We start from the raw sequence: 27,877 nt of genomic DNA on the forward strand, positions 1-27,877 counted from the left end.
AGCTGGAAAACATGGCCATGAGGCTGTAAAAGGTGCTCAACAGAATTCTTACAAACCAGATTTGTTACAAAACTGACCTGCAGAAATTCCACCTGCTAAAAGTGCAGGGAACTTGCCTATTTACAATCAGAGCTGCAACGGAGCTGTAGAGGTACAATTTACTTGAGCTGTGATCAGTGTGCTCTGAACTGCCCAGTAACATTTGTAACTCCTTCCTTAAACCCGGGAGGATGGTTAACCCCAAGTAACACAGGATTTAAGTGTGGCCCTGTGTGCCAACCTGTCTGTGTGAGGGTAACTCCCTCCACCTCGGCTAAACTGCACATTTTTGCAGGTGTAGGAGCCACACAGACCCATCCAGAGGGGAGCTCAGCTTACAGCTGCTCCCCACAACTCTTTACCAGCTCCTAAGGCTTGGGCTGCAAACCCAGTTTAACCAGTCAGTCTCACACCAGTTACAGGTTATTGCATCAGTTGCTCTCCCAGAACTGGGGCAGGACGTTGGCTGCAGTTCCCCCCAAGCAATCTGGGGCGATTTTTAACTGCTTCACCTGCCAATCCTTTCTGAATTAAAGAATGTATCTCTTCAAAAACAGGCAGAAAGGGGAAACCTGCCATTTTGAGCACATGGGACAAATTCTCTTGAACTTTGCTACCACCCACCACACAAAATCCTCAACCCATTGCACAAGTTGTAAATATTGGGGGTTCCCTTCCTGGGGGTAGTAAAACTCTGCCACCTCTGCTTTCTTCAACTCCCCTGAGCCAAATGTTTTCTTCCCCCCTTTGGAACATAACACACAAGCCAGAGAAACTCATGATTTACAAATTTAAACCTTACAAAACTTGCTTATTTTATTTAAACTGAGAGCATATGGAAAAACGCCCAAACTTGGATTGTAACCCTTCAGTACTGACATACATCAACTATTTTGGTCCTAGCTTAGAAGAGTTTAAGGTGACCAGAGACTTTATCTATGACATCAGCTGGCCCTGGTCCGATGCCGAGGACGGTCCTGGAGCCTGGAGCTATCTGAGTACGCCCAGCATCCTGGATCAAGCTCACGGTCAGTCCCAGGCGCTTTGCCTCAGCCAGGAGCTGGGCCAGAGTCTCCTCATCAGGAGCTTTGAGGACTATTTTGGGTTGCCCACAGTACTCCCACTGCTTCAGGAGCTCAGGATTCCTTCTCTCCACTTGCTTGTAGGCAGAGACAGCAGCGTGGGAACACTGGGCTGCCACTTTGCCCTTGCCCATCTTGAGGTCCTGGCGGACGATCAGCACCATCTTGAACTCCCCGGACTCTGCCATGACGTCTGCCTCGCCCTCCAGGGTGCTGGGAGGTGCAGGTGTTCCCGCTTTGCGCTTCCTCAGGAGCCTCTCACGGATGCCCCATCCCAGGCACAGGCCGCACGCGACTCCAGCCACGACGCCGAGGAGCTTGGTGAGATAGTCCATGGTGGATTCTGGACACTGGCTATGGAAGGGGAGAAGAGAATTTACTGGAGCATTTGGGGAGCTCTCACCTGGTTATCTGGAAACAAACAACACTTGTTAGAAACACAAAAGGGCAATTCCAGCTTCACTCATTGGGAAAGGATGTTCAGAGACACCTTTCCTGGTGCGCGGTCTCTTCCTTCCCCAGCCACAGGTTTCTAACTGCAGACAACTCACTGGTGGCAGGTTTCAGCTCAGGAACAGAGCTAATAACAAATGGCAAATTACCACAGAATCACAGAGTGGTTTGGGTTGGGAAGGACCTTGAAGATCACCCAGTTCCACCCCTGCCATGGGCACGAACACTTCCCACTATCCCAGGATGCTCCAACCTGGCCTTAGACACTTGCAGGGATGGGGCAGCCACAGCTTCTCTGGGCAGCCTGTCATGGCCTCATCACCCTCACAGGGAAGAATTCATCCTAATCTCCCATCTAACCCTGCTCTCTCTCAATTTGAAGCCATTCCCCCTTGTCCTGTCACTCCATGCTCAATCTTTCCTCCAAGTCCCCTTCAGGCACTGGAAGGCCACAATTAGGTCACCCCACAGCCTTCTCCGGGCTGAACAACCCCAATTCTCTCCGCCTTTCCTCACGCCAAAACTACACCTAAAAAATGCGCAGAGAAGCGGTAAAACGCTGGAGGGTTTTACGCCAACACCCCAAAATCAGTTCGGTGCCGGTCCCCGGGAGCGGAGCGGGGCCGCCTCCGGCCCCACCTCGGCAGCTCCGGCCCCGCCAGGCCCGCGGCCGTTGGGGCCTGAGGGGGGAACGGGGGCACAGACCGAGCGGGGATCGAACGAGCCGGGCCCTCCGACCCTCGGGGAGCCATGAGGGGCTAAGAGAGGGCCATGAGGGGCTGAGAGAGGGACACGAGAGGCCATGAGGGGCTATGAGGGGCCTCGAGAGGGGCTATGAGGGGGCCATGAGGGGCCATGAGAGGACCATGGGGGGGCCATGAGGGGACAATGAGGGGCCAATGAGGGGCCATGGGGGTCCCCGCTCACCCGCCGCGCCCGCTCGGCTCCGCCGCTCCCGCCCGGCCGTGACGGGCCTGCGGCGCTCGGGAAGTGACGGACGGCGAGGGCGGGACGGGGCGGGTTAAGCCGGGCCCAGTTCCGCGTCGTGCCGGGCCCAGCGGAGCTGCCGGCGCCGAGCGCGGTGAGTGCGGGACTGGCGGGCGCCTCACCCTCCCCTCCGCGGGACCCGCCCGGCGCTGCCCGTCCCCTCACCGCAGTGACCGCGGGCAGGGCAGACCCCAGCCCGGGCGGCTCCGGAGGGTCCCGGGGCACCGGCCGGGGCGGTGTTGTACAAACCAGGGGATGGGAGGGACGCGGCCCTGGAGCCGCGTGTGGGGAACGGGCGGCGGGAGGGAGCGCCGTGAGGGCGGAGGGTGGGAGGAGAGGTCGCTCTTCGCCGGCGTTCAGGTTTTACTGATAAATTGGTGTGGATAAATGAGGTGCTGCCAGCTCGTCCCTCTGGATCTGAGCGGCTCTGCTCCCTCAGAACCGCGGGAGGTGTGGGATGGACTCGCCCCGCTCCGGCCGCAGGGACGGTGCCCGATGACACAGGGAGGAATCCGCTCTGCTGGGTGCGGGGAGTCGGGACCGACGGGCTTTGTCCTCCTCCCCAGCAGGAATTACCGTGCCTTCCCCCTGCCTCCCCAGCAGGAATTACCGTGCCTTCCCCCTGCCTCCCCAGCAGGAATTACCGTGCCTTCCCCCTGCCTCCCCAGCAGGAATTCCTGTGTTGTAACTACCACGTCCCTGATCCTATGGACTGCTCGTGGTTTTTGGGGCGGTGAGGCCCAAATCCGTGGAGATTCTTCATGTTTCTTTTCTCCTGACCGAGGTTAAGCCCCTTTGCTGCGTTTGTCTGGTTTTCTGTTCTCTGCCCAATGTCCTCTGGTGTTTACAGGAGATAATAAAGCAGCAATATTCCCGTTTTTGTTCCAGCTGTGCCTCCTGGTTGTTTGGCAGGTCATGCAGGTGACCCGAGGGAAGGGCTGATAAGTGTTTGATAGCAGCTGTTTGTCTACAAAGTGCTGTGAATCCAGGTTATCCCCTGGTTATCCATACCACATTTCTTCCAGGCTCTCTGCTGTCCTTGTTTCCTCTGGTCTGTGCTTACCAACAAGTGGGTATCCTGGTTTAGTTAACGGTGAGAATGTGGGTTGAGGTGGAGAAAGTGTGATGTTACTCTCTCATGCCTTGGAGCACCTGTGCTGTGTTTGGGCAGTGGATTTTGGTGCTGTTCTGCTGCCAGGAATTCTAAGATTGCTTCACCCAACAGATTTGGGGGTGTTACTATTAGGAATTCTGCTCTTTGAAGGTTAATTTTGCTCAGTTCCTCCCCTCACCGGGGGCTCTTATGCTTTGTAGCATCCTACCTCATGATAGCCTATATCAGCTCTTCTTAATGCTTTCATTAGCTCATTGAAACAGGCTTCGTTATGCCAGTCCTCTTGCTTTCAATCCATTCTTTCTGCACCATGGAAGAGCCCTTTCCTTATTCCTTCCTGGGTAAGTGACAGTTGTAATGACTTCATCCCATGTTTTCCAGTGAGGGTTTGGAAACCCACGTCTCCAGTTGTGCAATAGGAGGTGAGCTCTGCTGAGTAATTTGAGCTTTGCTCCGTGTCCTACTGAGCAGCTGAAATCAGGGGTGTTTGTAATTGCTGTGGGGAAGGGGAGGAGGAGACTCAGTGCTTTTCAAGTGGGTGGTAGCAATGAGGAAGGTGAGTACACTGGGAACAAGTCTCTTACTTGAATGTTTGCATTGTTTCCACCTTCAAGCCTTTTTTCCTGTGATCTTTGAATATCTTCTGAATGTCATGAATGTTTCTGACTACCCCTCTGCTCAGAATGATCTGTGTAATCAGTGAGTGTTTGGAAATCTTGTATTTCTTTAAAAAACTGTGGGTTTAAGGCAAAAAAACTGCAGCTCCTGATGTATGGTGATGGGAACCTGCGAGTTGGAACTTTAACTGCTGTTCCCTGTGGAGAACTGTGAGCTGGGTGGACTTTGCCATGCCCTGAGGACAAAGGGCACAGCCTTGAAGCTGTTCCAACACTGAGCTTTTCGTGTCCCTGTTCCAGGGTGAAATACAGCACTGAAACCCCCACACCTTGCTGGGTTTGGTGCTGCCCTGACCAGAGGACCCCGGGAGACAGCAGGATGTTATTAGTGAGGCAGGCAGTTGTTCAGTGTATTTAAACTGATTAAAAGAGTGTTCTCCTCTCTCACAGGGCTCAGAATCAGCCCCTGTGAGCCTTGTCTGGGCAGTGTGTCCTCACCAGGGCAGGTGGAGTGTGTGAAATCTCAATTGGTTCCACTTAGAGGCTGTTGATGTCCGTGAAAAGCAGGACTTGTTGTCTCAGGAGCTCATTCAGGCACTGTGTTCTGTGAGCTTTGTCAAGTGCTTCTGGTCATCCCCTTTCATCTGTGCTGTGCTCCCTCTTCCAGGAGCAGCACTCTGGACATAATGGCTGGGCAGGTTCAGGCAGCCCCTTGTGAGGAAACTGTCTCCCAACACTTTCAAAAGAGGATGAAGGCAAAGTTCCTGCCAAATCTGCACTGGCTGGAAGAGTCAGGTGGTGATTCTTAGGGCTGGGTTTATGTTTTAACTCTTTTTTTCTTTCCTAGTCAAACTTTAGCAGGCCTGTTTTGTGCAGGGTGTGTGTTGACAATTCCTGGGACCTTTCTTCCCTCTGTGTCCCTGGAAGCACAGGGAGGATGACAGGAGAGAGCTTGACTTCACCTCCAGAGCTCAGGATGCATCTGAGGGCCGAGACAAACACCTGGGCACTGTCTGGGCATGGATGCCTGAACAGCCCTCTGGAATTAAGGATGTGAATTATACTGTGTTTAGTCACCTGAATATGAAGTTACAGCCTGTCTTCCAGTGCTCTGTGGCCTCTCTCTCCAAAGCCTTTCTCTCTGCCCATCCCAGTCTTTCCAAGCCATCAGTTTTGGTGAAAGGGGTGCTGGGGCACAGTGAGATCCCCACAAAAACCCAAACAATGTGTATTTTTAATTTCCTACCATCTTTCAGGACAGTTTAATATATGTGGCCTTAGTGGCAGGGGCAGAACTTTCAGTAACCTCAAAAGAAATTCCGTGCCATCCCTGAAACTCAGGTTACAACAATATTAAATGAGTCCTTCCTAAAACATGTCCCAAAGTCTTTTTTTGGGGAAAAAAATGGAAATTTTAATTCTAAATTGTAAGAGGATTCTTTTGAAATAGTATTTGGGTAGGAATTGGAAAATAGGTCTGGTGTACAGAGGCATAACCCACAAAATGGAAACCTGTGGTCTTTAACTGAATTACTTTTCCTTTGAGGGATTAAACTATTTTAGTTAGAAAAACATTTTGAGTATGGGAATAAATGCACTCCTATCAAAATAACCCATTATAGCTAAATCTGTGGGGATTTGGACCATCTTTGAGATGTGCCCTAATTTATTTTAATTGAATGCTTCCCAGAGGTGTTAAAGGACTGGGGGGGGGGGGGGGGGAATCAAGCAGTTACTTTTTTTATTTCCTGCTGCCTTTAGGAAAGTTATTAACCTCCAAGAGAGGGGCTGTGTCAGTTGTGTCACATGATGGACAAGTGTTATCTTGCTCTGCAGGGACAGAAGGGCTGGAAGAGGAGCCTCTTTGGGCTCGAGAGCTGCAGAGCTGAGCACGGAGGTGGCTGTTCCACTGCCTCTGGATCCTGGGGAAGGACTGGAGAGGGACAGAGCTGAAGGGTAGGTAATGTTTCACTTCAAAACTGATCCCATCCTTTACCTAAACGTGCTCATGTGCCAGGTAGCCTTTGACTTTGGAGGGAAGGTGCTCTCCAAACTTTATTCCCGCTTGCATCGTGGCTCTGTAGAGCATTTGATGGCTGAAACAAAACCCTGGCACAGGTTACCACTGTCTAGTTTAGTGCAGCTCCTCACCCGCCTGCAAAGACTGGGCTTTAATCTTTTGTTCTTGTGTAACTGAAGAATGGTGATGTAGAGAAGGAAGAAGAAAGGGTTATCAGGAAAGTTGAGGAGAAAGAAGCAGCAGGATTGGATGATTTGGCTTAAAATGCAAGGAATGGCAGGAGACTGGGAATGGGTGCTGTTGAGGTGGCTGGGAACAAACATCAGCAAAATGCTCCAAGCTGTAGCTCTGGTTGTCCCAGCTGTGAGACCAGTGACTGTGATGGAGATGAGAGTCAGGGCTCCAGGACCTCTTTAGCAAAAAGAATGAGTGATTCAAACAATGTCTGGGAAAGCAGTGGGATCATTAAAACAGCCTCCTTGTTGTTCCAGCACGTTGGAGAAGAGTCCTCCAAAATCCTTAGTGCAGAGCAAGAGGCCACATTCTGCTCCTCCAAGTGACAGTGCAAACACCCAAGTGCCTCATCTAAAACTGTTCCTTTTTGCATGAGTGCACCCAACACTTGGGTGCTGCCTGAGCCTCCCCAGAGCTTCAGAGAAGAGACTTTTGTCCCTTTCTCTGGTTGCAGAGAGCAGATACTGCAGTGCCTGATTTTGTTGTGTTCTCCTGCTCTGAGAGCTTGTCTTGCTTTGTCTCACTTATGCTGAGAAGTACCAGTCACAGTTACCATAAACCCTTCTTGTTGATCCATTCCCATTTCTGACTGGCAGTAATTGTCTTTTTTATACTTCCTGGTTTGGGTTTCACTGGAACTGAGTGCTGTATTGTGGGCTCTTTGTGCAGCCCTACAAAGCAGTTCTTGTGTGAGCACAGCTCTAACAAATGATCTAAGCCACCCTGCTACAAAAACTGGTCACAGTTGTTTTTCCTCTCTCTTTTAAATAGTTTATTTTTGTGTTTGCTGGTAACTACTCCATGCAGTTGGCAAACTTATTTTTAGGGATGGACTCTTGTCTTTTTTTCAGTCAGCAAGTGGAGTTCTGTTTAGCAGCTGGGATTTAATTTCCTGTGGTGAGCTCTCATGGATTGGGTGTAGACTTGGGAATGTGGGCTCAGTTAATGAAGGGTGACTCCATTTTGGGGCAGACTCCCACTCCAGTTAATCCCTGTGGGGAGGAATTAGTGCAGGACTAGTGACTCCAACAGGCATCAATCAGCACAGCAGATCAGGAGCCCTGAGCTTGCTGCATGTGCCTCCTCCAGCCCCTTGTGCTAAGATGATTTAAGTATAATTAGACCTGGGTAAACCAGGGAGTGATTCCTAAAACCAGGCAAGGTTTGCTCTCTGAGTTTCCACGTGATAGGTGTCCAATTCTCCCAGATCAGCTGGATTTTTAAACAGGAATTTTTAGAGCTTCTCTGCAGGGTGGGTGAACCTGGAGGCCTCCTTCCCAAGTATTCCCCCTGCACAAGTGTGGAAGGGGATTATTTCTCTGCTTTACTGTAAATGTTGACTTGTGTGCTTGAGGAGGTGTTATGCAAAGCTAATCCTGGATTAGTGCCCTGCCAAGCAGGCAGGGGAGGAGTGGCTCTGGGAGTCGAGCTCCTGAAAGCTGTCACACCTCTGGAACAACACCTGAGACCCCCAGGCATGGAGGAATTTCATGGATTTCAGTGGGATTTGTGTTGTGCACAGCCTGGCTTTTAGCATCAGGTGTGGAGAGCAGTTTGCATTCCAATCTGTGAACTTCCTTGGAATGTGATGAAGCTGAGAGCAGAGACCAAACCAACCGAGGCTTGAACTTTGAAGGCTGGATTTGCACCCGGAAAAAAAAGATGGATTTCAAAATGAGGAACCTGTGGCTCCCACTGAAGTTTTTGTTGCCTTTTTTTTTTTTTTTTTAATGTTTGCTCTATTTAAGTCAACAAAATGTGACTGAAGTTCCCTAAACCAGAACACTCTTTTTTTTTTGTGTGTGTGGCTGTGTGCACATCTCTGGATGGCTTTTCCTTCCTGTGGACATCAGGGTTTGTATCTGTGGGAGTCCATTCCCAATATTCCCCTCTGCAGTCAGAGCTTTGTGTGTGCAAATGTGTGTGATGCCTGTGTGTGATACACAATGTGGATATATAAGCTTATATTGCATATTTTCTTAAATAGATATTTAAATATACAGCAAAGGTAAGCACAAGTAAGTGCAGTCAGTAGAAATAAACCACTCCCCCATCTCCAGGGACTCGTGTCCTGGTGGAATGAGGGGATGGCTGAACATTTGATCCTTGTATTGCCATCCTCAGCTGAGTGCTGGGGTAACTCCCCTGACTTGCAGTGCCAGGCTGCCCTGAAGTGACCTGAGGAGAGGGAGAGGATCACGTTTCCCTGGAATCTGACAGTCAGTTGGGAGCAATCCCTGGGTTGCAGGTGATTGCAGTGATGCTGTAGAGCTCCCACTGCAGCAGGTCATTCCTCTTGTCCTTGGCTGACTGTGGAGCCCTTGGCGTTTTTCACGAGCAGGCTTTTTTATTGCTGTGTTTTATTGCTTTTTTTAATAACTGTTTTATTAATTTTCTTGGGGGTTTGGGTATTCTGGGGCTCCAGTTGCAGTGAATAAAAACTAACATGCCTGAGATTAGTTTCTGCTGGCTGGTTTAACTAGGCAGAGCTCTGTTTCTGCACATTTCATGTCAGGAGGAGGTGCTGGAGGAAGGACTCCTTGGGACCTTGATGCTTTTGACTACTGACTTTTAACTAAAAACCCCTTTAATAATCACATTCTATCTAGCAATTCTATGTGTACTACAAGTAATGCACAAGGCTTGTACCTGTCTGGAAGAACATCTGTCTAAAACTGACTTGTGAAACCCTGGAAATATTAAATGCAGTGTCTGAAGTCTTTGAACATTTTATTTTAAAATGTGACAAAATTATTGCAGTCTGAATCAAGGGGGTGATCTCACTCCTGTTTACCAAACCTGAGTTGCTGCTTGGCCCTTGAGCCCAGCATAAATCAAAGGGGAAGTATTTCTTCTGTAGAAGTTTAATTTCCTCCACTGGACAGTTTTATATAACCTGTCATTTTAATGTTGCACTACTATTCTTTCCAACAAAAGCAGCATATCAAAAACTGTAAATCACGTTTGCTTACAGGGAGAAATGCAGTGCAGATAAGATGCTTTAGCTTTGGGGGACCTTCTTTTCCAAAATAAAATTCCAGACCCTGTTTTAAGATTCAAGAGAGGGTTTTTAAAGCAAGGAGTCCAACTGGCCACTCTCTGTGTGTTTGATTGCATAAGAATTGTCAGCACTTCAGGTCTGAGGTGGGTTGGTTTGTTTGTTGTTTTTTTTTGAGGAAAAAAAAAAAAGAAGCTCTTGCAACATTCTGGTCTGTGCTGGCTTTTAGTTCTTGCACTATTTACTCTCCTGGATAAGGGAAACCACAGCTGTTCAGTTGGGTTTTTAGGGCTGAGCCAGCAGAGAGAATGGACATTTTCACAAGGGCCTCCCCTCACACAGCTCTTGTCCTCTGAAGAGTTTGCCTTTTCTGGTTTACAGAGATCAGACTGTGCAGAAGAGGAGCTGCAGCTCCGTCTCTTAGTTACCAGCTGAGGGTTAAGCTTTCAGGCTGGGAGGTTTTTGAGCTCTCCTTGCACACCTGGAGCTCAGTGCCAGGGTGAGAACCATCTGAAGCACCTCTCCGAGGACTGGAGTGAGGTCTGTGGGAAGCTCTGCTGCTCCTGGAGCCCAAACAGTGGGTTGGGTCATGGAAGGGATTGTTAAGGAGCTTTTGTGGGGTTGTTACAAGTGAGGGAGTTTTGTCATTTGAGTGAAAAATTTAGAATTCCGTAGGTGGGAATGTTTGAATCTCTGTCATTGTGGGAATTGAATCACGTTCTCCTGGTCGGTGCTGTAATGCAGGGTAGCTGGGATTTGGGTTGGGAGAACTGCTGGATCCTTTGACTGTGGAGTTCATGGAGCCTTCCTAACCAAAAGCAGCCACTGTGCTCTTTGCTTTCCCCCTGCCTTAGGTCCCCAGCCGTGAGTGATCTATGAGATGGCAGAGAATGGCACAGACTGTGACCAGAGACGCACAGCAATGAGCAAAGAGCAGCACAATGGCAACTTCACAGGTAGGTGGGGGCTCACCTGGGTGCTCAGCTGGGCACTTGGGGGTCTAAAATGAACATAGCATTGCAAAGGAATCGATGTGGGTGCACTTTGCTGGGCCCTGAGCAACCTGATGTTGTGAGTGGCACGAGGAGGTTGGAATGAGATGGGCTTTGAGGTCCCTCCCAACCCAAACCAGTCTGGGATTCTGGGATTCAGTGACTTCATCCCCCCATAATGTGAAGGGCCTCGAGGCCTGAATCAATCTTGGGAGCCTCAGTCATCTCTAAGCCTCAAGTCTGCAGGATTTATGCATTGTAAAGCCATGGAATAGTTTTATGCTTCCATTTTTCCATTTATATTCCCATCCCCATTTCTCTGACACTCTTTTCTCCTCCCAGAGTTGTTGTTCTGTAGTTCAGCCACATTTCAGCCCTGTAAAGCTGCCTTGGGTACCAACAGGGGCTGCACCAGGGCTGAGCTAAAAACTTAAACTCTGTTGGCAGAAGTCAGGCTTTGTACAACCCCACCCTTTGGCACTGAAAAGTCAGGACTTGGTCATAAAAATCTGCTTTACTCTGGGAGAAATCCAGTTATTACTCTCCCAATTTCTAGCTCTTCTGTTGAAATTCAGCTTCTCTGTAATTTATTGGGTTTCCATGATGAATGACCAACAAAACAGTTTTAACTGCTTCCCCTCCTGCCTTGCCTCTCATTTTTCCTGCTGGTGTGCCTGGAGTGGCCTGGGGTTAATGTTTGGAACTCATGAAAAATAACCCAAAGACGTTTTATTGAAGAGCTTTGTGTCACTGAATGATCCATGCTGGGTAGGAGAGCATGGAAATTATAATCATCTCGGTTTGTTTCCTGTCATCCTTCGGATGTGCCAGTTCCATATTAATTAAGTTTTGTAATCAAGTGATTTCTCAAGTTGTGTGCAGTCTTACCCCATTGTCTTTTATGACCTTTACCAAAAACAAGGTCGTAAAAAACAAGGTTGGAGCGTTTTTATTGCACACATTGAGCGAAAAAGCAGAGAACTGAAATTCATGGGGCAATGAATGCAGCAGAATTTAAATACTAATTGTGTGTGTGTGTGTGCAAGGAACAAATCAAAGCCTTTTTTACTTAAAGGCTTAGATCATTCTGTAACTGAGGGAATGTGGGTGTTATCCAGGATTTGCCATTGTAGGATTTCTGTTAGTTCACCTAAAGCAGCTGATTTTTTGGGGGAACACAAACTGGAATGGGCTGTGTGACTAACAAGGTGTGCAGTTCCTGTGCAAATATCTGATAAGGCAGCACGTTCCAGTTCCTGGGATAAGACTGAAATGATCCATCTTGGCTTACAATGTGCTGGGGATTCAGGTTAGATTAATATTTTAAATGCAACAGCTTTTTCCAGGTCTTAAAATGTCTGAATATTACAGTGCAAAACAGAACACGTGTGTTTTGACTGTGTAGTAAGGGATGCTTAAACAAGTTTGGTGTCTGTTTGGATTTTTGTGTATTTTTTCCATTGTTCAGTGGTATTTTTTCCTCTTCTCTCAGAATTCCTTTTCTTTAAAAGTTGAAGAGTTATTACTGCTTTTTAGCCTGACGACCTTTGAACAAGCCATTCTGATCCAAGAAATAGCTGAGGTTTGGGGGTTTTATTCAGCTTGTTTTAAGCACAAAATAACACTTTCATTAGAAGAACCTTTCTCCTGTACTTGTGTGGCAGAGCTGTGTTGAGCTCTGTTACAACCAAATCAGTAAAACCAGCTGCATGTGTAGTGTCAGTGCAAGGAATATATATAAAAATATATATATAAAAGCAGGTCCTTTCCATGGGAGCACCTTGGGAGAAGCTGAACAGTGTGCCCAGGCTTCCCTGAGGGTCCTGCCTGGGAGGCAGGTGCTGTTATCCAGTTACAGGGAGGCTGCAGTGGATGCAGAGCCGTGTAATTCAATCCAGCTCCGTCGGAGAACTCCCTTGGAAGAGAACCCTCTCAAAAGTTCAGGGTGAAACGTGTTCTCTGCAGTGCTAAAGTCACATTTGACCTGCTGGTTTTAACTCCTAGTACAGGAAAGGCTCCTGGAGATGCCAGACCTTTGGCACCCTGAGCTAAGTTAGATTTCTGAATCGTTGTCACCTACAGGGAGGAACAAACCACCCCGTTCCCTGTGCTGGACATTCCCCAGGCACTCGGAGCAAATGCTTTGTGAGAGTAGAAAAGATGGCTGAGAGCTCACATTAACTTCCTAACAAGTTAAAAAAAAATCAATATATTTTTGGGTGGGGTAGAACCTGAACTGCAAACCTGTGCTTTTACTGATTTTTTTTTTTTAATTTATTTATTTTTATTTCTTTTTGTCTTTTTTCCCCTTGCAGATTCCTCTGTGTTGAGTGAACGGAAGCGAAGGGAGCGGGAGGAGAGGCTGAACATTGTTCTGTGGAAACAACCGCTTGTTACCTTGCAGTATTTTTGCCTGGAAACTCTAATAAACTTGAAGGAATGGACCATAAAGTAAAGATCATTTCTTTAACTTCTACTAAGCATTCTGGGGAAACCCATGCTCTGATTCAGTAGGTCATTCTAACATCTCACTTTCCCTCATGATTCACAGCTTGAAAATTCTTTTTTTTTTCCAGAAAATGTGTATTTTCATCCCTTAAAGGTGGCTTTGGAACACACCACACTTGTAGCTGTGCACTCAGACCTTGTGCCCAAGTTACATAAATGCAGTGAGGTGTCCATGGGAGAAAACTGCAAACTTTATTATTCTGATTTGAAGGAGTGGGACAGTGTTTAGGGATCCTTGAGGCAAGAGTTACTGTACTTGTGGCTGCAGTGTTAAATACTGACCTATTACTGTAGGTGTTGGTATCACTGAATGATCTCCAAACAGCTCAGCCAGGGCAGGGGTCAGGCTTAGGTTGCACTTGCTCTGATGTTTATGGTGCTGCAAAGAGGACTTTGCTTCTCCGTGGGTCCTTTCCCGGCAGGAAATGATTTATTGAAGCACTTTCCCCGAGTGTTATTTTCACACTGGATAAAATTGGCTTTTATTCCAGTGAGAGAATCTGTGAGGAGCAGTCCTACCATTCCCTGCTAGTGCTGAAATGCAGAGCTGGTTCTTAGTGCACCAGGCTCGGGGGTTTAGGTGCCAAAACACAAGGACAATGCCAGGAGCAGCAGCCACGCAGTGCCTGTGTTGGTGACTGGGCTCTGCTGTGTTTGGGCTTGAGTTTACAAACATTTTCCCAGTGAGAAGGCAGGATCTGATCCCCCCCTTGGGTGATTCCAGCTGTGGGGCTGCTCCTCTGCACAGCGAGCTCAGGCGGGTGCTGAAGGTTGTGCTCAAACCTCTGGGCTGGGTTTGAGGGGCTCATACATCAGATTCACCCAGAGAAACTTCTGCTTTCCGTTTTCTTTGGAAATTATTTGTATGAAAAAGCCCAGGTTTATGTAGTGCAGTCTTAATCCCCTTTTACACCCCCCAGAAAATCTCCTTATTTCCCTCTGTGCATTCTTACAGCTACCGTGAGTTGTCTCTGAGAACTGTTTTATTGGGTCTGACATCAGCCGTTTCTGACAACCCCCAAGCTTTTATTTAAACCCAGCAGAAATAACATTTGAAGATTTATTTTAAGACCTCAAATCTTATTTGGCTTCCTAGACATCAGATTCTGTTACAGGCAGCACTTGCCTCCTCTGCTGAGCAGCACAGCAGTGTTGTCTTTACAGAAAATAACCCTGACTATTATAAGCTATTAAGTTGAGACCTCAGATTGACTCTTAATGATCTCCTGTGTTCCATTGCATAAATTGTGACTTAAATGGCAATCACTTGAAAATCCAATTGTCATACTAATGCAAGCAACACTAACTTTAATTTTAAAATAATTTGAGTGCTTTTTTCAGTTTGCTTAATATGAAACATTTGTGACTGTTTTCCTTTGTTGTCTCATATTTCTGTCTTTCCCTGTCTGATTAGATAAGTTATGTTCACAGTTTGCTGTTATAGTCTGAGAATGTTAAGTGATGCTGGCTCTTGCTTTTTTAGATATCATTAGTGACAATAGAATAGAAAATAATCAATGTATTTGCTAATCTTCTGTGCGTGGCCACATAAACATCAAGCAGAAAACCTAAGTAAAACCAAACAGGCTCAAAAGTGATTTGGTAGCAAATTACACTGGAAAACATTTTCTCCCTTTACTGCAGTAACTTCATAATTAACTAAACGTATTTATGAAACTTGGAGCTGCTAAGAGATAATAATTTCAATAGATCAGGGGAACCAAACTAATGTAAAGGGGTGTTCCTCTGTCCCTGTGGTTGTGCCCCCAGCACAGCTGGGAATTGCCCTTGGGAATCCCCCCGGCCCCTCCTTGCCCAGGGCCTGCTTTGCCACTGCTCAGGGCCTGTGTCTGACTCTTGGCTGCAGAGGCTGAATTGTTTTTACTTTGTGTTTGTCTGCAGACAGTTACTTTGTTTTTCTTTCTTTAAAAACACCAAACTATGCGCGGCTGAACTTTGATCTCGCTCCAGGGCCAAGTGGAGATTCCCCCCTAAAGAGTAAAAGGCTCCCCAGGTATTTTCCTGGGGGGTTTATGCTTTCATGATGGCAAACTCCTCATTGCCATCATCCCTGCTGACTGCACCCAGGCAGAGCCAGTCTCCAGGGTCAGCTGAGTTGCTTTGAAGTGCATGGTCAGGATGACAAACCCTAACTGCCCATTTGTCTTTAAGATTGTGGCACCGGCGGAGCATCTTGGTGTGTGTTTTACTGGCACTGGCCACGCTCACAGCCACCTATTACATCGAGGGAGCTCATCAGCAGGTAGGAAACTTCCAAGCTGCTTTCCGGGGTGACTAATGCTCCTTCTCCCTGAATGGGGTCTTGGGGGAATTATGATGTGTCTTTTGAACTGCTCGCTGAGGGTTTGTCTCCCGTGTCGTGACTGTGTGCGGATGAGTTGTGGCTCAGGGAGGATGAGCTGCATGGTTTGGTCTGTTCTGTTGGATCTGTGGGTGTTCCACCTCTCCTCTGCTCTGAGTAAGGACACCTCAGATGCTGAGCACTCCTTCACATCTGCTGGGAACAAGTGGTGGGAGCTCTTGAGGGATGACGTTAAACTGAGTCATGGTAGAACTTGGCGGTTCCCAAGAAATTGTTCCTTCTGTTCCTATGGAAGGGTCTCCTGACCAGTTAGGATAGGCATACATAGAGGTATAAAATGGCTTCATGGTTCACATCTGGTTCTGTGATGCTTTTCATACCCCCATTAATTTCAAATGGTTGTTTAAAATCTTTTTTGAGCTTTGGTGAATGCAAAGGCTTTTGCATCACTGGAAGTGTAAGACACTACTCAAGCATAAGGTGAAGGTGGTGTCTGCACCTTTCCCCTCCCCATTGCTCCTTGAGGGTCAGCTTTACCCTTTTAAACCCATTTCCTTGGGCAACTGAGCCATCTTCCCAGCTCTGAAGTGAGCAGGGTCCCAGTTTGAGAGAATCTGCTTCCGTGCGTGGTGGTGTGTCACTGGCTGCCTGAGGGACAGGCAGGTCGGGAACAGGACTCCTGGCTTCCCAGGGTGGCTCTGGGAATCACAGAATCGTAGAATAACAGAATCATTAAGGTTGGAAAAGACCTCCAGAATCATCAAGTCCAATGCCATATCCCCAAGTGCCTTTGGAGCTCTCCCGGGGGTGGGAATTCCTGACCACCCTTTCAGTCAGGCAGTGAGATGAGATGTTTGAGCCCATCCCATTCGTGCTCACTCAATCCCAGCTCGAGACCTGAGCACTTCCAGGCAGAGCAGGTTGGGAGATGGTAAATCAGTGGCCTGTTCCTGATGGAAAATAAATCCAAGCCTGTCCAGCCAGAACTCTCTGCTCTGGGTGGTCTCAGTCATGTTCACTTGGCATTTTCAGGATGGCTTTGCACCCTGGCAGGTCAGAGCCTGGATAAGACTGGTGTAAACTTCACCTTAGTGCTGTTGGTCTGTGGATGGTGTAAAATGGGTATATATAAAATATAAAAAATATACAATTGTCTCTTCTGGGGGCTGTGATGCAGACAAGCTCATGGCCTGGCTCATCCTCCTGGTGCTGCTCTCGTGGCAGTGAGAGGGAGCTGCTGCTTCCCTTTGCTCCAGTGTATGCAACTGGACTTTTGATGCCCAGAATTTGCAGTGGCTTTCCCATATCCCCTCATTTATGTGTGCAGCACACAGCCAACCTTTACATCTTTTCTTAAAAGCACCAACCTGCTACTCACTGGTCCAAGATGAAACATTCCACAGACTAACTGGGAGTGCAGATAATTTTATTCCTTTATTTAATCAGGCTGTCTGCTCATTGTCTGGGGCTTGCTGCTCACCACTCACACCTAGTTTTCCTGTTCTGGATTTCAGCCTCCTACCATTGAACCTGAATTTTCATCAGTCTCCCTGGAAACTTGCTGATTCCCAGATGTGGGGGCTTTTCCATGTCTGTGCTGTAACTGGAACAAATTTTCAGCTGTTATCACCCAGATAAATGTCTGTGTTAGTTTGTAGGTTTAATTTTCTCCCTTGGAGATATTATAATTGGCTTTTTTTTCTCTTTTGTGACTCCTTTTTCAGTATGTGAGGTATATGGAGAAGAAGTTCTTCTGGTGTGCCTACTGGGTAGGACTGGGCATTCTGTCCTCTGTTGGCCTTGGAACAGGTCTCCACACCTTTCTGCTCTATTTGGTAAGGATATTTCCACACTGTGTTCTTTCTGAATTGAGTATTTTAATGATTATATATTTTAAAACACGTGAATAAATAAATGTTCTGTAAGTCCTGAACGTGAAGTACTTCTAAAGGAAAATAAGCACTCAGTGTAGTGTCTCTGGGCTCTAGTGAATGCTGGTCATGTTTTGTACTGTGTCACCTGGTTTTGTAGTTTTTAAGCTCTGTGTTTATTGATCTGGAGATATTAACCTGCTGTTTAATCCTCACTTTGAAACACTGAGTCAAAATCTGCAAGCTCTGGCCTTTTAATTCCCTGATTTAAATGAAGTGTTTTCTAGTGTGTGCAGCTCAAATGTTTCCATGTAAAGTTTTTCAGCCTATTTAAATGATCATTTTTCTAACTGAAGCCACTGAAATAGGCAGCTGGTTTAAAGTTTGGTCTGTGTTAATTTTGCTTTGAAAATAATGGGAAGAAAAATGTTTTTCTATGAAGATAAAGTAACTTCTGAAAATTTGTATGATGTTGTTTATCTCAGCTCAGCTAAGAAAGTCAGGGAAATGTTTGGGTGTGTTTTGCTTTTGGCCATTGGATTAGTTCCTGGTTTATGAAACCACTGTCCTGGATTTAAGAAAAAGATTCATGGCCACAAAATAATTAAAACCAGTTTATGCAGCAAATGTCATCTTGTATTTGGAACAATTACAGATGTTTACTTTCCGAGCTGCTTTAATCATTAACAATAACACAGAAAACACTACAAGAAACAAGAAACTCCTGCTTTTCCCCACAGCAGGGCAGTGCCTGGAATATGGGATGGCATCTGCAGGAGCCTCAGACTTAGTCTTGGTGTAGCTTCTGTCCTAAAGACTGTGGGGGCAGAAAGCACAGGGAAAGGACCTTTCTTTGCCTCTGCGTTTGAAAATCCACGTGTTTAAATAATTCTAAATTACTTCCATTTGGGAAAATTAAATTCCATTATATATCACTTCCATTATCCTGTGGGGGGTGTGAGTGAGCCTTGTGGATGTGTTTAGGCCATGACCTGAGCTGACACTGAAGTAACTTATACAGAAATATGTAGAAAATATAACTTCTCTGTGGTCTTATCAGTCGAATTTATGGGGGGTGTTTAGCAGGTGAACAGCCTTCCAAAGATTACTGGGAAAGAAACTGAGTTTACTATTGTCAGTTATTTATTTGGAATACCAGAGGGAATGTTTCACTTAGCTTTGTGGGGGGGGGGGGGGAAACAGACGGAATAGCTCGCACTGAATAATTACAAGGTGTTTATAGAATAAAACGTGCTAAAAATGTACCATCAGCATCTAACGTGTGACACTGCAGGAGGAATCCTGGTGCATTAACGCTCTCTGGGCACTGGAGGCCTGTCAGCACCGCGGGGTTTGCACCTCGGTGCAACCCAGGAGGTTGTTGCCACTAGATGGCAGAGGGGGTGTAAGAACAGAAGTCCAGGGCCTTAAAAACCGTGTTCAGTGCCTGAACTCTGAATATTCCTGTCACTGCAGCTCTGTGTACCTGGGATATGTTCTCTCCTCCCGATACACTGCTTGATATCTCCTCGCTCAAAGCTGTGGGAGAGGGAACAAGAGGTACTAATGTGAGGCTGCTGCTGCAACTTCCAGGGGAAAAAGTATTTCAGGGTGATATTCTGGATTTAACCCTTCTAGAAACAAAGCAATTAGGAGCTTTCAAAGGGAGGGATTCCGAGCTGTTTTGCTTTGTTGTTAATACATCAGTTCCCTCTGAAAGGAGAGATCTGGCAGGTTAAGTGTGGAACTCACCACATTAACTTTTGTGGTGTTGTCTCTCTATTTTTCATGTTCTGTATAATTTAATTGCATTCCTTCATTATGCTAAAACTTCTACTGACTCAAAGAAGTGAGAAGTTACAAAACAGCAAACCCACCCCTGCTCTAGTGCCTGGATTTGCTGGCAGTAGAGAACAGAGTCAGTAAGTGTTTTCAAATTGCCTTTAATTAATTGCTCATTTTAAAGCTGGATGTACAGGGAGATTGTTGGGAATGCAATTACATGCTGGGAGAACAATGCCCTTGGGCCCACCCATGTGCTGCTGAGCTCGTGTGGAGTCTTGCAGCCTTGTCTTGTGCCATGAAGGGCACATTTAGGAATTGATGGCATGTGGGCACCTGTTCAGGCTCCTCCAGCTGTCCCACAGGTGCATCTGGATTCAGTACACCCCTCCAGTTACTGTATCTGGGATTTCCATGTCAAACTGGTCCCCAGCCCAGCCTGGGCAGGTCACAGGAGTGGTTATGCAAGAGCTGCAGCATATGAATGACTCTCATGTTTGCTTTCCCTGGCCTGCTTAGCTGTTTTTCCAGTGTTGAAAACCTTCATTTGTCTGGATTCTTCAGAGCATCTCTCACCAGCTGCTCCCTGGAGCCACATGTGCTCCACTGCCAGGAGAGATCCCGGGCTCAGCTGAGGAAAGAGCACTTGGAAGCAGTTTGCTTAATGTAGAATTTACAGTTTGAAGCAGCCTCAGTGTGGGAGGGGTGTTTCTGCCCCAGATTCATTTTGGTTCACATCTGATTTGTGGTTTTTTTTTTCTGCTCACCAGTCCTTTCTCCAAACATCTCTGTGAGAGGGACAGCTCAGTTCTCTGTGTTTGATAACAGGCTTTTTCCTGCTGCTTCTGCGATTCAGGAACTTTCTGTATGTTACAAAGAGCCTGAACATTGTCTGCACTGCTGGTTCCTAGTTTAGTGCTGCTCCCTTAGTTGTAGCCAGCACTAAATGTAGGATTTGACATGGCTTTTTGGGAAGCAGTCCTCGTGCTGCACTTGGCACCGAGCTGAGGGCTGGCACGGAGCTGATCAGGGAAGCAGGCCACTCTTCCAAGAATCCTTCTCACTCTGACACTTTCAAAACAAGTCTGCTGGCTTCTTTTCCTCAAGTCCATTAAAGGTTTTTCACAATTCTTTAAAAACAGCCCTTAAAAATAGTGATCATGATGTGGTTCTGTAGGAAATAAAACTATTATGATTGATGACTCTAAATACTGTTTTTAGCAGCGCACGCACAGCCCTTTCCTCAGTCTTGAGGTGTTTTCTCTTCTCTTAGTGGTATATGAAAATATGAGCTGCATGAATCACCTCATCACCAGCAGAGGATGACTGAGGGGAGCTCGTCAGGAATTTCTGGTGTTTGTACATCTCGGAGAGGTGGACGGTGACGGGATGAGGTGGCGGTGCCGGGGGCTCCGGAGCAGGGACAGGAGGTGGAGTGCTGGGCTGGGATCGTGGGCCATGGCCATCCCTTCTCAGTGCTCTGCCTGTGCTTTGGTTTCACTTCAGCTCTGGGAAGTGGATTGTGAAAGATGTGGCCGAGGCAAAATGAGCTCAGAACGAGTGGTTATCGCTCAGTCCCATCCCCTCTGTGTGTGGATGTTCCAGTCCGGGACGGGATGAATGGAAGCGAATTCCTCACCGGTCAAGAGCGCAGAGCGAGCTCTGGCTCTTGGATTGTTTGTGTTTTTGGTCCTTAAATGTGGATCTCTGCTGCTGCTGCTGCTGCTCTAGAGCCAAGTGGGGCAATGCTGCAGGGGTTTGTGCCGTGGCAGGGCCGTGGGTGAGCAAACAGGAAACTGGAGGGACAACGGGAATGGTTCGTGTGCCGGGGCCTCCATGGCTGGAACACGAGGCTTTGTCACTAAAAACCACTACTTCATACTGGGGTGGGAGAGAGCACAGCAAAGGTTTCAGAACAGAAATGTGCCCTGAAGGAGCAGTGAGTCAGAAAGGCACTGGCCTTACAGAGCTGGGTTTAGCTGGGCCTCGGGCCTCGGTGTCTCACTTTCCTTCTGAATCGGTTCCGGGTTTGGCCTTGAGGGGTCACATTCTGGCCTCAAAAGTGTCGTTTGCAGCTGAAACGAGTCGTGTTTTGGCCCTGCCCAAACTGGTTTAGGTTAGAATTTGAAGATTTAAACTCCAGACACTTGTGCAATAATGAGTCCATTATCCTGGGGGAAAAAAAAATTGTTTTGGTGTAAATAATTATAAGAAAAACAAACCCACACAAATAAACTGTTTCCTGCCAGGACTACTTAAAAAGTTTTTCAAATCAAACTTAGTTCCTTTTAGTTCTCTGGTTCCAGGAGCTGAGCTTCTAAGGACACTCATGATAAAATTACTTAAGTCCCTCTAAAAAGAAAAGCTCACAAAGCAGGGTTTGCTCCACTTCTATGAAGTGGACAGAATAATTTGGAAATCCACAGAAATTCCTCTCATTTTTTTCCTCTATTTACTTGTGACTTTAATACAGGAGTATTTTCATAGAGATTATCAGCTTCAGGAGAGGTTTTGCTCTTTCCATGGGGACCATTCCAAACTGCTGTAACCCAGAAAAACCAAAGGGTTCTGTGTGTAAAGAAAAAAGTGAGAAACAAAAGCTGAGCTGCCTCAGCCAGGTGGGAGGTGCAGCACTGCTCCCCCTTCCCAGCCCTGAATTCTTTGTGTGAAGTGAGGTGTTCATTCCCAGTCCTTCCCGCTCTCCAATTCACATGGCAGCTTGCAAGCCTAAAACAAAGGAAATAAGTGGTTTGGTCTAATATCTGTGCTCAGATTACTGCTATTGAGCTGCTCAGGCAGTGGAGAGAAAAATACATGGAGGGTGCAGAAAGACAGAAATGAAGTCCAAAATAAGTTGAAATGGAGCCTGTTTGTGTGGGGGTTGTTTGTGACTCTTAGTCTGTCAGTTGTTTCCTTTGTGCCTTTCCTTCCTCCAGCTGTCCTAAGCTTTCTACAATGAACTGAAATATCCTGGAATACTTGAATCAAGATATAAGGTTAAAAAAAAAAATCACTTTTGCTGGCTCTCTCGACAGGAACTCCTGCTTGCAGCTCACCTGGGCTTGGAACTGCAGCACTGGTATTAATAATGCACTGCTGGACTGGAGGGGTCTGGGGAACTAAACTGGACACTCACTGCTACTGGATTAGTTGTGTGACCTGGGTGTCTCTTAAACCTTCTGGTGGCTTGCTTGCACTTTAAAAATCTGAGCTGAAAAGTGGCATTTTCCAGGAGTAAAATGTTGATGTAGAGTCTTGGTCCCTCTCAGTGCTCCCGTGGATGTGTCAGACACCCGAGATACCTGCAGAGAGTAAAACCAGCACTGCTGGTTTAGGTCAGGCTTTGCAAAAACAGCCCTTGTGAGTGGTGCAGCTCAGTCTGGGAGATGAGCTGAGCCCTGAACCTTAACAGGAGCTGAAGCTGAGGGTGGTTTAGGTTCTGTGGGCACAAGCCAAGCAGATATGACCAGTTGTGGGCTCGGCTCAGGGACTGTGGAGCAGCTGGAAGCAAAAACCTCCCCCAGTGCCCCTCTGAGAACTGCCAGAGCTCGTGACTCAGAGCCCGACTGGGGTGACTGGGAGGTCCATAAACGGCTTCCAGGGCGTAGGGCAGAGTCTGGAGGGCTTATCTAAAGCTGGAACTGTGGCAAAACACAGCTCATGTGAGGTGTCTCTGTCTGCACAGGCAGAGCTGCCCTGGACTTCTCAGATGGCCACAAAATACTGATGTCACAGTAATATTTAAGCTGTGCTGAGCCAGCTGTAGTGACCTGAACTTGCACAGGCTGAGGAGGCAGGAGGATAGTGGAGGAGTTAATTAGGATGGTGGTTGCAGCCTTTTCTTCCTCCTGAAGGTTGATGGACTTTACCTTCGAGGTGCTGACGCCGTGTTTTCCTTATCTGCTCCCCACTTCCTCCTGCTGGTTCTGTGTCTCAGATCTCTGCCAGGAGGGCACATTGTGCTTTCTCCTCATTTGCTGCCTTGGAGTTTCTGCTTTTTTTTTTTTTTTTTTTTAATGCACAGCCTGAACTTTATCCTTTTTTGTGTCACTACTTCCTTGAGCAGGTTGGACGTAATGATAATTATGCAAAGCGACCTCTAATTGGAGACATTAAAGCCAGTCATCACTGGCAGTGTCAGTTTGAATGGATGTTGTGATTATTCCTCAGAACTAGTAAGCTGGGTGGCTGGGGAAGGGCAAGGAGAGAATACTGACAGATTATTTTTGTTTGCTGTCAGCACTGGAGGATAAATTTGGAGTCCTCCAGTTGTGCCTTGCCCTGCACGGGTCTCTCTGCTCCTACAGAAAGCAGCGTGGGCACAGCCTTACAAAGCATCTGCTTTTCATGTTCTCCCCAGAGAACAGGGCCTCACCACTGTGGCCCTGGTGAGCAGACAGTGGCACCACGTGCCTGCTCCCCCTGCTTCTTGTCCACTCATTTTCAGAGCTTGTGGCTGCCGGGTTGGAATTTCCACCAGCTCTGCGCTCTGGGGCAAGGCCTGGCTGAAGGGGGAATAGAAACCAACGGCCACGTGGTGGTAAAATTAATCCACGGCTTGAAATGGTTGTGTTGGTCTGGTACAGCCAGCCCTGAGCACTCGGTGGGGTCTGTGGCACTCGAGGATGCTCCAGGTACGAGATCCTTCGCCCGTCTCCAGCCAGCCCCACATACCAGACATCAGAGAAAATCATGAGACATTTTAATCTCCCGACACAGCCAGACAGACTGGATGGACATATTTACCAGCCACCTCCAGACCAAGCTTTTCCCTCTTAATCACCCAGCAGATTTCTTTGTGGGTAGTCGTGCGCTGCCGTCGGAGATAAACCCGAGGCTGGGCCGTGCTGTGACTTTGTGAGAGGTGTAATGACTTCATGGATAAGAATGGGATGAGTCGTGGCCTGGGGCAGCACTCGCAGGATGTTTCCCATGAGAAGCAAGCTTTTGTTTTTCCAATATATCTTAATCAAATATAGCATGACATGTTCCCCCCCTGTGGAAGGGCTGAGTCTTGAACCCAGTGTGAAAAGCGGAGGAAAACAGATTTTTAGTGCATTAAGTTCAGCAAGGAGTTCAGTGTCATATTTTTCTTGCTGGCAGACATATCACTTTTCTTTGAGAAATGTTGCTAAATTAAAGCCAGTCTAAAATTACATCTTCCTCCAAAATCAAAGGTTAAAATTAGATGTAGTTGTTCTTGTGCAGGCTGTGAAGGGGCATGTGAGAAACCAACACTTGATACGGGGCTTGTTTAGAGCTTTAATTGACTTCCCAGTCTGGGTGCACAGAATGATTAATATTGTGAAAATATGATTCATTTTTAATTGGATATTCAGCCACTTTTCCTTATGGTAAAGACTTTCTGTTGTAAGAATTACAGAGATCAGCATGTTTTGAAGGATTGCAGCTCCTGATTTTTTTCACATGTGGCTGCGCCTTCTCCTTCTACTTCTGCGGATGAATTTCCAGGCATAATTTATAGATGAAAAGATTATACCTTCTAGAAATTTCATAAAAGAGCATTTAAAGTAACGTATTTCTGAGGATTAGCTGTGTCATTCTGACTTGGGTGCCTTCAATCACTGGAACGAGACTCCTTTGAAGGCCTGTGAGTTCAAGAGTTCGAGGTTACCTTCTCAGGGCTGTGCCGTGAGGGATCTCCAAACTCCCCTGAACTGCTCTTGCTAAAAAACAGATTTATGTTGAGTTCATCTTCACGACCAGATCTTGTCTGGTTTGATTTGTAAATTGTACAGATATTTCTAACACATCACATTCCAGCCTGACCACAGGCTCCTTCTGGTCGTCAGCAGTGGCGAGCGAATGTTTCTCACCCGAGTCAGCAGAATGTTTCTCAATCTCTTCCCTGTTAGCCCTTGTTAGTGCAATATAAAATGAAAAAAAGTCATTGGGAGAGGGTGAGGGAAAGGCAGTTGGCATTCAGGACTTTACATGCCTTGGATTTCAGGGACTCTTCCTGGTTTGGCAAGGAGCTCGTCAGTGAAATCACCCGGGCTTGGTGTTTGTTCTCTGCCCTGATGGGGTTTGAGGGAGTTTGGTTTGAGGGAGTTCTGCAAATGCCCTTTTCAAAGGCAGAGCTACAGGGAGAGCCCAAAAGGGAACATCTTAGAGGATTTCCCAAAGTGTTCAAACAAACTGAGCTGTTGCAGAGAGGTGAAACCCTGCAGCCCTGCAGGGAGGAGGAGGAGAGGGTGGAGGAGGCGTTATTTGTGAGGAGGATTAAAAACCTGTATGGGAATTAATCCCTCTGCACAGGGAGGAGTGCAGAGAAAACAGGAGAGGATATTGTCAGGGGTTTTCCAGAGGTGGCACCTAGAGCCCATTGGAGGTTGGTTCCCTGTTCCCCTCAGAGTTAAACCAGTGCTGCTGTTACACCTCAAGCAAAGGGGCACCTCCGTTCTGGAACACCCCGCGACCCTCCTGCGCTCCTCCGCCCGCCCTGTGCCTGCCCAGCCAGCCATTGTTTGGGGGTGCCTGGTAACCAGGGCTTTGGGGAAGTCTCCTGCTCCCTGGGAGCTGAGCTGGAACAGAAGCAGATGTTGGGATGTTGCTCCGAGCTGTGGGATGGTGTCCGTGTGACCCCCGGGACGGAGGGGAGGGCACGGATTGTTCTGCTTCCCTTCGGCTCGGGGTCCAACACCCCACACTTCATTGCTCCCAGTGAACCGTTGGGGCTTTGTTTCTCATTCCAGTCAAAATGTGGCTTCTGTGGGTTCCATAACTCCAACTTTTTTCCATTATAGGACTGTTTACATTGCACTGGAAGAATTATGGCCCGTTGGCGGAGGCTTCAGGTGGCTCCTTGGCCATTTACAGCTGTTTGGGGAAATGCCTTTTTTTTCCATTGGCTGCTTCTTGTGAAATTTTTCCCCTCTGCAGACATTTGTTGAGACTGGGAGAGCTCTCCACAGGAGGGGTTTGGGGCCATTAAGCCATTTCCAGGATGATGGGAGAAGCTGCTCAGGGCAAGCAGCTCGTGCAGCAGCTCCAGTTGGGCACTTTTGTGTTGCTCTTCTGAGATTTTGGGATCTGCTTTACCCTCCCTGAGTGCACTTTGGGATGAAACACTGGTAATGGCACCACCAAAACCTTACAGGGTGCAGGGGCCTTGCTATAATAGTGATTAAATTTGTCCTTTTTTTACAATTCTAAAACTGAAACTCGGAGTCCCCTCCCAGCTGGCTGGAGTCACACTGTGTTGTGGGGTGTCTCCCAGATTTTGTGGAACTGAAAGCCACACTTCTTGATTCCCACCCCGGCTCTCACTGCCTTGGCAGCCCCCTCACCCTGGCTCTGAGGGAGGGAAGGAATGGGCATTTACAACTCAAACAGGAGGAATCTCCTCCATGCAAATGTGCTGTTCAGGAGGGGTTTATTGCACATTTCTGCAGGTGAAACCAGTCATTGAAGGGGGATGGCTCGTTTGTCCCACAGGAACTGCCAGGGAATGGGATTAAATTCCCTGAGTTTCAGCACTGGGTGGAGAAAGAGGTTCCCAGGTTTGTCAGACCTAAACAAATCACAGCTCTCTATTTGAGTCATCAAGGATAGATGCAAAAAGGGAGTTGAAACTTCCCTAAAATTGTAAAGTACATTTATGACAAACCTGGGAACCTCTTATTCTTATTTCTCCTTGGCAGCCTCACCCAGTGGCATGGCAGAAGCTGAAAGGCTCCTCAGCCTTTTAGTGGATCAAAAGAAGCTTTTTTTTTTTTTTTTAAAGCAGCTCAACCTTGCACTTCAGACATATAAATAAATATAAAATATTTCAGATCTAAAAATCAAATCTCAACCCTTTGCACATATAATATTATCAATATCCAAAAGGTGAAGCACTGAGTTGAAGCCTTAAAGGTATTTTAGCGTCAGGGACGAATGTGTGGGGGGTTAATTTTAACTTTTATCCTAAATAACATAAAGTACCATTGACTTATCTGGTTTTTTCCAGGGTCCACACATAGCATCAGTCACTCTGGCTGCTTATGAGTGTAACTCAGTGAACTTCCCAGAGCCTCCCTACCCGGATCAAATCATCTGCCCCGAGGAGGGAACCACCCAGGGATCCATCTCCCTGTGGGCCATCATCTCCAAAGTCAGGCTGGAGGCCTGCATGTGGGTAAGGCTGGGGTGGAAAACTTCACTGGTTTCATTTATGCACTGAATTCTGTGTCCAGAAATGCACAGAACATCCTAAATTAGCAAAGTGACAGCAGCTTATGCTGCCCGAGGTGAGGTGTGCTGGGAGAAGAGTTGCCTGGTGAACCTGCCAGCCCTGATGGTTTTGATGTCCTTCAAGGAGGAGGAGTAGGATATTGCTGGGATGTCTTTTGTCTGCTGAATGCCAGCAGAAAACCCGTGTGCTTGAACATTGGTAATGTAAAGGTGAGTCTCTGACAGGGGATTGGCCCCCCAGATGTTCTGGCAGCTCTCCCTGCCTGCACTTAAACGAGGAATAATTCCAATTATCTGAGTGCAGTGAAGCTGCAGTTGCTCGTAGGAAGGATTCAGGCCCTAAAATCACAGCTGAAATGGTTTTTCTGGCTTGCAGCAATAGATTGGATTAAAGAAAAAAGTGTTACACTGCACATTTTTATGTATTTTATTTCTGTTTCTCTGCCTGTTTCCACATGGCAAACTTTGCACTTAAAACAGGAAAGGCAGGTTAGCTTGGAGTGAATCAGGGCCTTAGGAAACGCTGTCCCTGGAACTTCCTTTCCATTTTTCTCTTTTATTTTTCTCTGCAGCTTCTTGCAGGAGTTTAATTTTTGGAGGATTTTGGTCAGATAAGATGTTTTTTTCATTACCACACGGATTATTTTGAATTGCAGTTTAC

The 27,877-nt window shown here is 47.1% G+C and overlaps 2 protein-coding genes across 8 annotated transcripts in view; one reads left to right on the forward strand and one right to left on the reverse strand.

The window, feature by feature from the left end:
- Window positions 1–821: 821 nt before the first annotated feature.
- Window positions 822–2,814, reverse strand: PTRH2 (peptidyl-tRNA hydrolase 2). Of its 7 annotated transcripts, none has more exons than XM_027743430.2 (2): window positions 2,727–2,814; window positions 822–1,475 (listed from the first exon to the last, which is right to left on the reverse strand). In XM_027743430.2, exon 2 carries the CDS (start codon window positions 1,454–1,456, stop codon window positions 944–946), a length of 513 nt encoding a protein of 170 aa, XP_027599231.1. In that variant the 5' UTR covers window positions 1,457–1,475; window positions 2,727–2,814; the 3' UTR covers window positions 822–943. The 7 variants fall into 7 exon arrangements, with proteins under 7 accessions (XP_027599231.1, XP_039236969.1, XP_027599205.1 ...); XM_039381035.1 differs by having other exon boundaries at window positions 822–1,532; window positions 2,727–2,806; XM_027743404.2 differs by lacking the exon at window positions 2,727–2,814 and adding an exon at window positions 2,502–2,659.
- VMP1 (vacuole membrane protein 1) overlaps window positions 2,541–27,877 on the forward strand; it is a 58,830-nt gene continuing 33,493 nt past the window's right edge. Inside the window, exons 1-7 of the mRNA XM_027743341.2 lie at window positions 2,541–2,655; window positions 6,129–6,248; window positions 10,399–10,500; window positions 12,852–12,987; window positions 15,217–15,307; window positions 17,092–17,202; window positions 26,993–27,160. Of these exons, the coding sequence (XP_027599142.1) occupies window positions 10,425–10,500; window positions 12,852–12,987; window positions 15,217–15,307; window positions 17,092–17,202; window positions 26,993–27,160 (582 nt within the window). The 5' untranslated portion in view covers window positions 2,541–2,655; window positions 6,129–6,248; window positions 10,399–10,424. The remainder of the gene's footprint in view (window positions 2,656–6,128; window positions 6,249–10,398; window positions 10,501–12,851; window positions 12,988–15,216; window positions 15,308–17,091; window positions 17,203–26,992; window positions 27,161–27,877) is intronic.

The sequence above is a fragment of the Pipra filicauda genome, unplaced genomic scaffold, assembly GCF_003945595.2.
Source record: "Pipra filicauda isolate LSUMZ 115617 unplaced genomic scaffold, ASM394559v2 scaffold211_size2331000_pilon, whole genome shotgun sequence".
Lineage (NCBI taxonomy): Eukaryota > Metazoa > Chordata > Aves > Passeriformes > Pipridae > Pipra > Pipra filicauda.

Excerpts from the sequence above, each read along its gene's own strand:
- PTRH2 (XM_027743372.2), bottom strand. The coding sequence starts at position 2,326 with ATGGCTCCCCGAGGGTCGGAGGGCCCGGCTCGTTCGATCCCCGCTCGG. Across the intron at positions 1,476-2,213 it reads GCGGGGCCGGAGCTGCCGAG|CCAGTGTCCAGAATCCACCA; the intron begins GTGGGGCCGGAG and ends CCCCTTCCATAG.